This window comes from Lynx rufus, unplaced genomic scaffold (assembly GCF_022079265.1).
Source record: "Lynx rufus isolate CCGP_SWC_20201006 ecotype Redwood Valley unplaced genomic scaffold, mLynRuf1.p SCAF_1, whole genome shotgun sequence".
NCBI lineage: Eukaryota > Metazoa > Chordata > Mammalia > Carnivora > Felidae > Lynx > Lynx rufus.
This window is the reverse complement of record NW_025814823.1, coordinates 69,581,451-69,596,502: the sequence shown is the minus strand read 5'-3', so window position 1 is coordinate 69,596,502 and position 15,052 is coordinate 69,581,451. Positions and strand designations below refer to the sequence as shown.

Sequence of the window (15,052 nt, the reverse complement as noted above, 5' to 3'; positions counted from 1 at the left end):
ATTTCTAAGGTAAAGTTAACACTGGTGCTGGTTTTGGAGGAGACCAACTGGAGAGGTTCTACTGTTGACAGTTCTGAGAATTAGAGTGCGAGAGGTCAATGACAGGGGGGACTTCATTTGGATCAGCTTTGACACTCTGATATGCTGGCTGGAAGACAAATACATCTGCCAATGGTCCTTGCTAATTATTTTCTGCAGAGCTATATGTATAGAGATTTCTCTTAGGACACCTGATGGTTTTGGGATTAACAAGAAAGCAAACGGAATGTTACCAAGTACGTGTTTAAATGAGTGAAGCTAAACATACGGATCTTGAACTCCACACGCCTCCCAGTAGACTGTACGTGTGGTAGGAAGAGGAGGAGATTTCAAGAGCATAAATGAATTAAGAAAAAAACCTTAATATTAATGCTGAAAAAATGAATTTCTATATAAAGCTAGAATTACAGGAGAGTAAGATAATGGGAAAAAACAAGCATCTGGAAAACGATTTAGCAGAAGGAAAAGGCCTCTAAGTACCTCCGTCAATGCCTCCACAGCCAAACTACAGACAGTAAACTCAGCCTTCTACAAATCACTTACTTTTTCCTTCCCAACGGCTAGACCAATGAGGCTGATGCACTCAATAGTTTTTCCTCTGAGAAGTCGGAGTTCCTTCTGAACTGCGTTCTCGACGATGTGCTTTAGTGATGGCATAAATAAGTCATAGTAGGGGACAAATTTTTCCTCTGCGGTATCTGCAACTGATGCGATAGATGTCACAACTTGTTCCAGAACTAACTTGGTGCCTTTCTGAATCAACTAGGAGAAGGAAGACACACAAAATAAATCATGCAAACGAGAAACTGGAAGAAATACCTGCTCCGAGTTCTCACAGGCTTCTCTGAGACAACCAGCGGAGACCACCCTCCAGCAGCCCGAGTGGAGACCGTAGGTTCCGGAGCAAATTAAAGAATCCCTGCGGAACTACTGATGTGGGATCTCCTCTCTCTTCTGTTAATGGAATGCTCCTTACTCAGGTCTGCCTTAACTCCAAGCAACCAATTCTCAAGCACAAATCTGATTCCTTTTCCAATTTTTGTATCCCAGCTTGACACCCGTATTTCTCAGTCCTTTTACCTCACTGACTCCCACTACTTACCGTACACTCTGCGCCATCCTACCATGCATGAGAGAATCCCCTTCATGGTCCATTCCTTTATCTTCTCATGTGACTCTCCCCAGAAGGTAGCACTAATGACCCCATCAGAGCCAGAGCTTTTTAGCCAACTATTTCACGGTCTTGGTGAAACACATGAGCTCCCCTTTCTCCTGCATTCAAGACCTACAGGTTCTCTGACCTGGCTAGTAACAAACACTGGGTACTTGCAGCGGGGCTCATGCTGTCACCTGGTAACATTTTCTAACCCTTGAGGATTCACAGGAGTACCTGACCCAGGGACTATTCCAGATTTGTTTCATTTCCCCCCAATCAACTCCAGCCACTCTGAGCAGAGTTCTTCCCCCTGCACGACCACTTCCACTGCCCCGTAAGAGGGTAACTTACTCCCTTCTTCTGCATCCGCTCCACGTTTCAGGTCTTGACTGCTTCTGATCTCCGAGGAACGTTGTTCCTCATCAGCTACCTTCTCTTTGCACAACTTTTGCTCACATACTTTAACTTCTTCCCCAGGCCGTCTTAACAATTCCTTCTTTTAGTCTTTAAAAAATCTGACCTGTTGCCTCTTTGGAGTAAGGGGATGCAATTGAAACTCTATTTACACTTCAGCCCTCTACCCAAACACACTTGTAAAGTCACGTTTGATCCTTCCGTTCCTGATTTAACCAACAAACTCATCTGCCTTCAACCGGGGTCTACCCGTCTTCAGATTCACTCCTGTTCCTTCCTGGTCTGCCGTCACCGGACACTGAACACCTGTCATATTTCAAAAGCCCCTTTCTTCGCCTTCGGAGACACTGTATCTCGTCTCCACCCCGTTCTCCTTTAGAAAATGACTACGTGAAGTGTGGTTTACTAATTCTTCCTGGTTCATAACGAATTGATATGTGAGAATTGAGTTAGTAACGTTAGAAACTTTACTTTTATAGCAATTTGACAGTAACTTTGTGTCTGGTAAACACAGGAGTTTTCTTAAGAGGCTTTTATTTGTCCTTTTTATTCATTTCACGACAAACTGAGCCTGAATCTTTGCCTTTCTCACTTGCATCCTCTCCTCACACACTGCTGTACTAACACCACTGAGTCTCTTAGGTTCTATTTCTTATTTAAGCTATCACTGCAAACCTTCTTCTATTTGGACAGCCAGGCCTGATTTTAAAATTCAACTTATTTAACGTAAAAATGATATTCTTTCTCATCTGTCTACTTCTGTCATCCAGGTGAGAAGAACGGTCAACTTTTTTTACTTATCTTTCGTCTTTTTTTTTTTAAGTTTATTTATTTATTTATTTATTTAAAATTTTTTTTTCAACGTTTATTTATTTTTGGGACAGAGAGAGACAGAGCATGAACGGGGGAGGCGCAGAGAGAGAGGGAGACACAGAATCGGAAGCAGGCTCCAGGCTCTGAGCCATCAGCCCAGAGCCCGACGCGGGGCTCGAACTCACAGACCGCGAGATCGTGACCTGGCTGAAGTCGGACGCTTAACTGACTGCGCCACCCAGGCGCCCCAAAGTTTATTTATTTTTGATGGGGGGTAGGGGGGTGGTTGGGGAGGGGAGAGAACAAGCAGGGGAGGGGCAGAAGGAGATCAAGAATCCCAAGCAGGCTCAGCACTGTCAGCACAGAGCCCAAAGTGGGACTCAAACCCACAAACCATGAGATCATGACCTGAGCCAAAACGAAGAATCAGACACTTAACCGACTGAGCCACCCAGGCACCCCCTCTCTATCATCTTTTAAAATTCAAACTGGTAGAAACTGTTACTGCTTCCCGAAAAATGACTTTTAGAATCATCTTTCCCCACTAACTTCCACTATTACCACCCAAGCTCTGTGAACAATAATCTTGACAGTCTTAAATTTTCTCCGGTTTTGTTTACGCCTCACAATGCTACACAGCTAATTTCTTACAATCACATTATCAGGATTTCCTGCAGCAGTTAAGAACAAAATGGTTCTTCCAAATTTACACAAATCAGAATTCAAAATAACTGCCTTGTTTTCAAGGCAATTCACACACTGATTTTACCTAACGTTTAGGCTATAACTTCTTTCCCAATTCCAATGTTGGCCTATTCTCTGGTCAAGACTGAATTATTCTACTTCAAACAGCCTAACCTGACTTTCTATTCTTTATGGCCAGGCTGAACCTGGTCTTTCTCCAGGTCTTACCCACTAAAATAACCTACATTAATCTCTAAACAGGAGCTTAAAGACCTTGAAAACCTACCTCTTGAAGTTTAAGTACCATGATGGAATGTAGATGTTTCACCAAATTGTCTAAATATGGAATAAGCAGTGACTTGGGACAGTCCTCAGTGAAGTTGATCAGAGCGGCAGCAGCATGGGCCTGCACTCGCTGATTGCCCTGGTCCTCCATGGTCTGCAGCAGGGCCGCGATCACCTGGAAAACGGAATCAGATAAACACACATTTTGAAACACCACATTTCCAAGCACACCTCCTCTGTTTGAGTGTTTGAGGCATTGTTACTTACCTTCTCATGAAATTTCTTTTGGAAGCCAGGTGCAAAATCTGTAGCCATCTGTCCCACGGCATTACAGGCTGCGTACCTTACTCTTGGATGCTGCAATAGGGGACTTTGTGTAAGTAAAGGTAAGGGGTTCCCACATGGGAACTATGGTAATAAGTATGAATCAGGTATTTACTGGTACTTACAGGATCCTGAAGAAAAAGCAAAACAAAATTTACTATCTCATTTAAAATTCCTTCCATTTGCTGGTGGCATCCTTCACCAATGGCAGATAAGGCCATTAATCCTGCATGCCGGTATTTCCAGTCAGCTACAAAAAAGAATTACAGGTGAAAGAACAGTTAGCCAGTACAAACATGTCATTCTGGTAGTCAGAAGCATAAAAAAAGCTCTCCTTATTTAGAAAAGACCACCAAAATATTTTTATACATTAATTAGAAAAATGGACAGAAAAAAGTGCCCGACTGGACTATTTCACTATGGTAATGGTTATGTCAGACGAGCATTTCTATTCCAAAAGTAGTGCAAAGGCAATATGAAAGAAAATAGTTTATTAGTATTTATAACAACTACTGAAAATAAGCCTTTTCCCCCTAAGATTTACCATTAGCAACAAATACCTGGATTTTGTGCCACACACTGCTATTTATTGAACACAGAGATTCACTATTGTCCAACCATGGAAATTTATATTTGTTTAAAAAGAACAAAAGCCACGGAGAAGATACTGCTTTTAAAGAATTTTTATGTAACAACATGGTAAATGAATATAGATGAACATTACATATATTCTAATATTGCTAATGGCTACTTGGTTTTAGACTAGAATATTAGCTAAGCAGTATTTATTATACTGATCTTCATATCATATCCTAATATATAATTTCCCTGACTCTCATTTCGAAATGTTTATGCTCATTACATTATCGTTCCCTTTAAGTGGTTTCACACAACTTGTGGAACAAAGCAAGACATACATAAATACAGAAAACTAATATCTGTGTAAAGCAGTGGCTCTCAAGGTGAGGCCCAAGAACCCTGGGATTACTGTCCTGATAATACTCTTTCACTCTCACTCTGAGGGTCCAGTGGAGTATTCCAGGGATTACAACACATTATGATCCACTGACACTGAATGAAGAAGCAGAAACAAGAACTCAGCTAAGACACTTAAAGATATTTACAAAACTGCATAAGACGACATTCTTCTTGCTAACATATTTTTGTTTTGAAGTCATTCTTCACGAAAAATGTTATTTCTGTTCATGTGTAATGGCTTTATTATTGCTATCTTTAAGTGAACATTTTAAATGTTTTTCATCTTTAATAATACAAACACTGATATAACCCACATAAACAAAAGCATTCTAGGATCTTCAGTTGATTTTTAAGAGTGTAGGGGCGCCTGGGTGGCTCAGTCGGATAAGCATCCGACTTCGGCTGGGGTCATGATCTCACAGTCCATGAGTTCGAGCCCTGCGTCAGGCTCTGTGCTGACAGCTCAGAGCCTGGAGCCAGCTTCAGATTCTGTGTCTTCCTCTCTCTCTCTGCCCCTCTCATGCTGGCTCTCTGTCTCTCTCTAACATTAAAAAAAAAATTTTTTTTTTTAAATTTTTTAAGAGTGTAAAGGGATCTTAAAAACAAAGTTTGTGAACCACTGGCATAAGAGTTAACAAAAGTTGTAGATAAGCATAAAATTATATCAGAATTAATAATTTTTCACTTTGGGGAGCCCAAGATGAACTCCGTTGTAATATACTACTATAAAGAATTTTTTTGAGAAGGCACCTGCACTCCTGCACACCCTGCATGAGCAGGAGACAGGTAGAGAGAATCTTAAACAGGCTGCATGCTCAGTGCAAAGCCCAACATGGGGCTCAATCTAATGACCACAACTTTGAGATCATGACCTGAGCTGAAACCAAGAGTTGATGCTTAACAGACTGACCCACCCAGGCACCCCTCTAACATAAAGAATTTCTGAAAGTTTCCTAATTCTGCTGTTAAGTATTAAAACTTTATTATTAACATTATTAAATATTTTTAATGCATTTCAATTACTTAATATACCAATAAGCCAACATTTTTCAACTAAGGAATAATCATCCTAGGAAATCAGTAAATCAGATGCTAACCTTTGCATATTGGATTTACTAAGTTTTTTTTTTTAAATGTTTATTTTGGGGGGGAGAGAGAGACACACACACACACGAGAGAGAGAGAGAGAGAGAGAGAGAGAGAGAGAGAGGGAGGGAGAGGGAGAGGGGAAGGGAAACAGTGAATCTGAAATGGGTTCCAGGCTCTGAGCTGTCAGAATAGAGCCTGTCGTGGGGCTTGAACCCACGAACCACGAGACTGTGACCTGAGCTAAAGTCAGATGCTTAACCAACTGAGCCACCCAGGCGCCCTGGATTTACTAATTTAAAGAAGAGATGCAATAAATACTTACTGATACAGAAAGGTGTCCTTATTTGGATCAGAGAAATAAAAATAAAAAGATATGTCTGTATATCTCTAATAGGCAGAGTTCCTGAAAGTATGTTCGGCAGAATGTGATGGTATGCTATGGGGATTTAGAAGTGGTTTTTCTCCTTTAAATTTTGCTGTTTATTATTTAAAGCAAAACCAGTAAAACTATCTTTAAAAATAAAGTGTTAAGTTACTAGGAGATACATATCGTTGGCCACTGTTTAAAGCACTTTTCACACACATTAGATACATCTTTGGATCTAATCTCAAGCCTGGGCATAAAGCAAGCATCATTTTTGCCTCTTTTACAAACAAGGAGATTAAGGTGCAGAAAATTTGCTCAAAGCCATACAATTAACAATAACAGATCTTTACTAAGAGTTCATTGCCATATATAATAAAGCCTCTTGCATCCAGCTGGTAGGTGTAGCAAGAAAAACTGAAAAGCCAAATTCTTTAATTACAAATCACAACCACATCCACAACTGATCTATCTGAAGATCACCATCAACCAATAGTGAAACAGTGACTACAATCTTTTATGTCTGTAGGCTACCTTCTTCATCTTAAAAATGGAAAAGCTAGATTCTTTCTCTTAAGCAATCTGTGAAGCTGTCTCTATTCCTTTGGGGAAAAAAAAACCCTCAAAAAATTGAGGAGCTAAAAAAAAGGAAAACTGGGGCGCCTGCCTGGGTGGCTGAGTCGGTTAAGCGTCTGACTCTGGACTTTGGCTCAGGTCCATGATCTCATCGTTTGTGGGATCAAGTCCCCCAATGGGCTGCGTACTGTCAGAGCAGAGCCTCCTTGGGATTCTCTCTCCCCCTCTCCGCCCCTCCCCTGCTCATGTTCTCTCAAAATAAACAGTTAAAAAAGAGGGGGGAAACAACTATTCAAGACCCATGTATACAATCACATCATCAAAAAGAGTTGTTTTGGGCCATGCCTTTTCAGAAGAATTTTATAGGATAAGAATTAAGTAAATTGTATAAAGGGCTACAGTTCTCAACAGTTCCTTTCATTTGAAGCTGGTATTATGTTATTACCCTGCTTTACTACTTTAAGACCTCGAATCAACTGTCTGACCCTCAAGTGTGTCTCTTGCAATGTACCCTATAGATAGGACTATCCATACAAGTAAGTCAGGATATCTGTGGAAGAGTATATGCATTAGCATTATTTGTATCAACAAAAACTATTAACATCTAATGGGGTATTACAGAATGCTATGAGGGGGCTATTCTGTGGTGATATGATATACCCTGGGGTAAAAGCTTAAGTATGGTGTATCTATATGGTATGTTCACATTGTTTTAAAAACTGCATATATGCATGATGGAGGCCAAAGAAAAGTCTCAGAAAACAATTAACAGTGGCCACCTCAAAATCTAATAAGTGAAGAGACTTTTAGTCTATATATCTCTGTTTTTGAATTTTTAAAAAAAGTCAAGCATAGGGTGCCTGGCTCGCTCAGTTGGTGGAATGTGCAACTTTTGATCTCAGGGTTGTTGAGTTGAAGCCCCATACTGGTATAGAGATTACTTAAAAATAAAATCTTAAAAAAACATAAAAATATAACATGTATACAACAATTTTTTTTTTTATTATTTATTTTTTATTTATTTTTGGACAGAGAGAGACAGAGCATGAACGGGGGAGGGGCAGAGAGAGAGGGAGACACAGAATCGGAAACAGGCTCCAGGCTCCGAGCCATCAGCCCAGAGCCTGACGCGGGGCTCAAACTCACGGACCGCGAGATCGTGACCTGGCTGAAGTCGGACGCTTAACCGACTGCGCCACCCAGGCGCCCCAACAATTTTTGATATAGATATAAATTACAGGTAGAGGCTGACTGACAAATGACCAGATATTTGTTATGAAAATAAAAGAAATAGAAGTGGCTTCTCTTTTTTTATTCAAAGTTTATTTATTTTTGGGAGAGACAGAGGTAGCATGAGTGGGGGAGGAGCAGAGAGAGGGGGAAAGAGAGAATCCCAAGTAGGCTCCACACCACCAGCACAGAGCCTGATGCAGGGCTTGAACCCACAAAACCATGAGATCATGGAGCCAAAACGGAGTCGGATGCCCAACCGACTGAGCCACCCAGGGGCCCCAGAAGTGGCTTCTCTTCTGATTATATATATATTATACATGTGTTTTTTAATGTTTCTTTATTTTTTGAGACAAAGAGAGACAGAGTGCAAGCAGGGGAGGGGCAGAGAGAGAGGGAGAGACAGAATCGGAAGCAGGCTCCAGGCTCTGAGCTGTCAGCACAGAGGCGAATGTGGGGCTTGAACTCACAGACCGTGAGATAATAACCTGAGCCAAAGTTGGGGCACTTAACCAACTGGGCCACCTACGCGCCCCCTGATTATATATTTTTAAAAATAAAAGACAGTGGCTAAGGAAGATCATATGAATCAAATGTGCTAATATTTGTAAACATCAAATGACGATGTCTTATTTAAATTAAAACCTAGATACTTCTGGCTAGGGAGAAAATCTATAGTTTTTCCTTGGTATTGTAATTATTTCCTATGCATTGAAGCCAGTTCTACAGAGGAAATGGAGTATCTGCAGTCGCGAGAAAAAACATTCTTTAGCATAAGATTGGATGGTTCCAAAGAGGACTAAATAGAATTTTATCAGTATAACACAAAAATTAGGCTAAACATTGGATATAAAAAGGCAAAGAAAGATGAAGTCTAAGCATTTGTCAGTTTGAGACTTAGAAAGCCACATGCACTATGCTAGCATCCGAGGGAGACACAGCTTACGATTTTGGAGCATCTGCATAATGTGTTCCTTGATCATCGGCAGCACCAGCTTCCCACCAAGTCCACAGGCCATTCGGTCCAGAGCGCTCTCACCAGCAACCGCATTGCTGCACACAAACCAGAACGTATCCAACATGTTCAACACACAGAAGAACAGTGCACTGTGCACATGTATTTCTAAATATGCTATGAAACTAAGGCTGAGAAAGACCAATTTAAGCAGTCTTTCAAATGCATGAAGTTGTGGGTTCAAAATCCTCAAGAAAAGGAGAACACATAACATTTTCATGATTCATTCGCCATGATGTAAAAAGTCCTGTCTCAATCTTAACTTTCAAGACTTTGCTCTTTCTGCACACACCCCTCACTGGCTAACACTCAGCTTTGGTGCTTTCAAGACTCAAAGGTATGAGCAGCGTGTTCAAGAGAGCCTGTTACCTCATTTCCCAGACATACATCCTTCAAACTCCATCAACAGAACACAGAACACTGAAAGCGGTGCTCAGACTCAGGGATGCCTTCTCTGCAGTGAACTTACCTACTTTTAAAGGAGTACTAGCTGCATAGCTAACATTTATGCACCGGTGAGACTCAATTCCAGTGTTTTCACTGAAAGTGGAAGAAACTTGGGTATAAGAGCCTGTTGCACTGGCTTTGAACTCTAAGATTGGTAGTGAGTTTGTCATGGAATCATCTCCAACTGTCCAGTGAAGAGGAGACTATAAAGATGAAACTATAAATGATTTTTAGAATATATCTAAACTCACCTTGAATATATTCCTGGCCTATTTACCCACAGATAAGAAAATCTTACTCATCTAGCCCAGAAAAAGTAGCTTCATAAGCCATATAATTGTAAGCGCCTTTTACAGGGCAAACTAAAGGCCAGGGAGCAGCAGCACATTACAGTAACTGAACCAGGGAAAGGAAACCCAATCTGAGCCTGGTCTTCTCTTTAGTCCTATGAGGTAATTTCCAGTGAAGGATTATTTTCACATACTTCAAACCGGCATTTAAGCCAGAGTAGTCATTTTTAATAATGGGACTAAGCCGCGAGACGCACTGTACATTCTGTAAGTCAAATGTCTTTCATTTTACCTAATTCCTGTTATAGTAGCTTATACCAACTACCAGTCTTTCAGGGCAATACTTTCAGCTCTTTGAGAAAGAATATGACACACTGGCATTAAACCTTCGTCTACAGATGGGCTATACAAACTCTGGACAAATCACTCAAATGCCCTCTCCATTTCTGACTCTACCTGAGAATGTATCTGTAGGAACACTGAAAGAATCAGTTAAAATAACAGAGTTCTAAAGTGCTACTTCTCACATGCGTGTAAGAAGAGGCCATCATCACCACTGGACAGTGAATAAGTAGATTCTGGTGGACTTTTCCAGGAATTCCAGAGGAATCTCTGAAGTCTAAACAAGTAAAACAGTAGCTCCAGTGTCACAGTAATCTAGTGTGCAAATCTTGCCACTATCTCGTCTCTAGCCTATGGTTAAATTGAATGAAATTGGGAAAACGTCATTTTGCAGGGAACAGTGTGGAAACAACCATTCTAAGTGAGGTCTATGCATATAAAGGCATTTTTCACAATAAAGCTTCTTTATACAGACTTTAAGATACTCTTACACTAAAAAAAAATCTTGAAGAAAATTCAGAGTAAAATGGGGAGGAAAGATGGCTACTTAACTAAAAGTAAATAAAATATAATTTATAAAATTTGACACAGAAAGCCTCAGTGTCCCATGTTCCAAACCGACAAGTTTAACTTTAGATTACAGAATAGAGTGGGAAGACATGGACCCTGGAACCCTAAACTCTTGTCACTACCGGAGCTCTCTCTGTTCTGTCGAGGAGCCTCCACACAGTCTCTGGCGCATGCGATTACCTGTCAAAGTCATCATCTTCTAGCTCATCTGCATTCGCCCAGTCCTCGTCCTCTTCAAGATCAACCATCATTGCTAACATCTGAGGAACTAAAGTAAATCATCACTTCACACCTGAAGACTAGCTTTTTTATTTTATCAGTATCACCATTTATGAACAAGAATTTTAAGAAGTAAAAAATGAAGGATTTACTTTGCCTCTAAGAGACAGAACAATTATTTGCCTGTGCCCCCCCAAAATTTGCTATATTTTAACCTTTTTGCCACATTTGCTTTAGACCTTGTTCTTTTTAAGAAGTGCCACTAAGGATAAAAGTCAAACTTCCTAGATCCTATCATACTCTCTTTTACTCACCAGAGGTGAGCAATGAATAAAACCGACGCTTCTCATTCCCAAACTGTTTTTACACTTGAACTACAGATTTCCCTATATACAAAAAACAGCACCATTTCAAGATTTTAGTTTTTACACAATAAATGGTACCATACTACATGTAACCTTTGGCAATTTGCTTTCTTTTCAACACATATGGATTTTATTTTAATTACTTCACAGTATTCCACTACGTAAATACACTATTCCATCTATGGACATTCTGGTTATTTCCAATTTTCTTCCTATTAAAAAATTTCCTTTGATGAGTTTTCTATACACATATCCTTGAAATGTGTGAGTTCAGGGCATGAAACTGTTACAGGTTATCTTCAATATTATAAGAAAGACTAACTGCTCTGCATAGTGGTTGCATAAATTTGCATTCCTAGAGGAAGTTTAAAAGGATAACTGTCTTATTTCACAACAACGTGTGAAGTGCCCTGAAGCCGTATGAGTCCTGCCTGCTCAACACCTTTCATCAACACTCAGTATTGTCAAACTTTCTGACAACTTGGGACTCCACAACTACTCTGGTATTTGAGACTGACCAGCACTCATTAGCTAGTTCAGATTCCTCCTCTGTGAATTTCCAGTTCCCTAGCCTTCATCTATTTTCTAGGTACTTAAACTTTGTTGATTCTGTCCACTGCAGCTACTTTTCCCCAGCCTGCAGCTTATCTTCTAATTTCACTTACGGAGTATTTGGTCAAAAAATTATTTTAGTATTTGCAAATTTAGCAATATTTGCATCTGTGGTTTGTGATTCAGTCTTAAAAAAATCTTTTTCAATCATCAAGATTTACTTGTAAAAATGAACTATTATTTAGGTGTTTAATCCACCCCAAATTAGTGTTTATAGGATATCTGAGGTTGGGATATATTTTTGCCACAGAAATGACCTTTGATCAATTATCTTTTTTTTTTCCCCCAATTATCTATCTTTTCAAGTCAGCTTTGTTTCCATGTGAGTGGATCTGCTTATAGGTCTTTTTGTTTCAGATGATTCACTTGTCTACACCTGTGCCACGAACAAATTCTAAATCTTCATAGTTGAGAGGGCAAGATCTCCACTATGCTCATCAAAATGGTCTTGGCTACTTCAGGCCCTGTGTTATTCTACATGAATTTTAGGATCAATCTTATCATGTCCAACTCTATTGGGATTCTGACTGAAATTGTATTAATTTATAGATTAATTTCAGAAGAACTGGTATTTAGCTCCTCTATTAGTCTAGTCTTTCAACATGTTATCTAATTTCCCCATAAAGGTCTTCTGTGTCTTTGGATTTGTTTCCAGGTATCACATGTCTTGCCTATTATGGGATTTCAAGATGTGTGCAGTATAGCCACCATGCCCATAAATATGTATAGGGATGTATGTCTCCAGATTCATCTGTTTTGAAAGGACATCATATTCTCAACAAATCTATGAGCTTACACAATTCTCAGCAAATTCACTGAAGAGTTTTTCCACATGAACACAAATTATTTAAAGATCTTTGACTTACTAGTCTGTGCAACAATATTGGTATGTTTTCTTAACATAGCAGCTGCAGTCTCAGAGAGGGTCACGATTACTTCAAGGGCGAGCTGGCGTTGCATATTATTGAGGCTGGTGTCTCCACACAACTACAAAGAAGATGTATTTGTACACATTTCATAGTTTATTCATTGAAAATAATAAAAAGAACATTTACTGAAGTGTTTAATTTACCTTTAGACTTAGCTGTAAAGTAGCTTCTAAATGAGGACGCAAATACTTTGGAACGGTATCTGCAATCTCAACAAGGGACTTTAAGACAGAATCGTCATTCTGGTAGCATGAGTCATTCACAGCCTGGAAAAAATAAAATAGAAAAGGAAAAAAGGTCTGGGTTCAAGAGTCACTTTATAGATGCCTCACTGCCAAAACAGTAAAAGGCAGACAACAAAGTGGCATTATCGAAGAGTATTTTTCACTAAATAATAACTTAGCAATTTATATGATGAAATTTTACCTACAGTCACATGTACACCTTCCTTTTGACTGTCAACTAGAAACATACAAAGATTTAAATCTAGTTCAGAATTATAGCATCCAGCACAACAAACTTGAGGCTGTCAAAGAATTCTTTTCATAACTAGAAGGAATCCCTTTCCTCTGTCCTTCCAACATCCACATCCTAGTCTTTTTCAGACATACAATAAATACTAGGCCCTAGGATACATTTCAAGTGTCCAATATTACTCAACTTATTTCTCTATGACATCGAGTTAGCTCACTGTGGTATTTAAATATACATTCTGTATCAACCACTGACTATTTAAGAGTGACAACTCCTAGAAGTTTTGGCTAACATTTTAACTTACTCTAAATTCAAGGGAAGAAAAATCTGAGATTAGACTTCAACAGTAACTCAAAATTTTAGGTAATAAATGACTAAAACGATAGAATGGAAAAGTTAATGTTTTTTGTCATTGACCTAAACTATCTTTTCAATTTGATAGCACTGAGAGAAAAGTTTCTACTAAATCCTACAAAATTACTCTGAATCATGTACAATTCACACAGGATTTTTCAATTTTAGCTCTTCTGAATCCTCTCTAACCTGGTGGTTTTCAACAGGACACTACTTCTCCCAGGAGTTTTCTTGGTTGTCACAACGACTCAGGAAGGGCCAAAACCAGGGTTGCTAGATGTCTGCATCTGTGACACAAATACTTACGAGGAACTCACAGGACCTTCTTACCATGCATCTCACATGATAATGTCAGATACTTCTAAAAATGAAAAACTCATTTATAATGATCTGAACCTAAAACCTAAGTCACAATTAGATTTTGTCTGGTTTTAATGTACCATGATTCCCCCCACCCCCAAAAGTAAATATTGTATAAATCTAGAATAAATACATAGTTTTGTCCAGAACTTTACCATTTCTGGAAATCAAATCATCAATAATAACAGCATTTGTGGTGTTGGCCTTGCCAATGATATCTATCAGTCCACATGTTTAGCTACTGAGTTTGTATAGATCACTTAAAAATCACCTAGTCTGGGGATGCCTGGGAGACTCAGTCGGTTGAGCATCCAACTCTTGATTTAGGCTCAGGTCATTATCCCAGGGTGGTGGGATCAAGCCCTGCACTGGGTTCTATGCTGAGTGTGGAACCTGCTTGAGATTCTCACCCTGCTCCCCTGCTGCCCCTCTTCCCCAACCGCACATGCTCTAAAAAAATAAATAAAATAAAAAAACACCTAGTTTACTATGTCTTTCATTGTAGTCATGCCCTACCATTTATATATTGAAAAGCATGCCATTTTATTGCATATTACTTTCTTCTTATTTCTTCTTTGTATTTTAACTTAGGGCAATATAATTTTATTTTTAAACTTTGTGCATATACATATGTACATTACCTGTGCATTTCAATATTTCAAAATGGAATATGCAAAGTTACAAAATCTGGGTCTAACAAGGTTGACAATAATTGTTCTAACTTACCCAATCATATTTTATGCTCTGATTGAGGCAGATGGTATCCCTAAAATAATAACACCCTTAGGATCCAATAGTGACAATTAACCATAAACTATTTATAGTACAAACTATCATAAGCCCTGGGATTAAGAGTAAGGACTTCGGTCTGATTTGGGTTTAAATCATGGTTCCATCACTTACTGACACTGTGACCTTGGGCAAGTTTCTTATCCTCCCCTCTTTAGTTTCTCCTTATGTAAAATGGGCATTAAATTTCATAGGTTTTTTTGGTTGATTCAGTGGCAATAACCTATGTGATTACTTAACAAATTACTTGTATCATGCATCATAGAAAACTTTAGAAACCCTAACCTAGGTATTTTAAGAGATTAAGAGTCTACGAAAGGCAAGAGATCTAGTT

The 15,052-nt window shown here is 39.1% G+C and overlaps 1 protein-coding gene across 1 annotated transcript in view; it reads right to left on the bottom strand.

Moving 5' to 3' along the window:
• Positions 1-15,052, bottom strand: part of IPO5 (importin 5) — a 44,137-nt gene that overhangs the window by 15,452 nt on the left and 13,633 nt on the right. Inside the window, exons 7-14 of the mRNA XM_047081188.1 lie at positions 12,885-13,007; positions 12,679-12,799; positions 10,797-10,884; positions 8,899-9,005; positions 3,841-3,965; positions 3,659-3,748; positions 3,393-3,566; positions 583-801 (exon numbers count right to left, since the gene is read on the bottom strand). Of these exons, the coding sequence (XP_046937144.1) occupies positions 583-801; positions 3,393-3,566; positions 3,659-3,748; positions 3,841-3,965; positions 8,899-9,005; positions 10,797-10,884; positions 12,679-12,799; positions 12,885-13,007 (1,047 nt within the window). The remainder of the gene's footprint in view (positions 1-582; positions 802-3,392; positions 3,567-3,658; positions 3,749-3,840; positions 3,966-8,898; positions 9,006-10,796; positions 10,885-12,678; positions 12,800-12,884; positions 13,008-15,052) is intronic.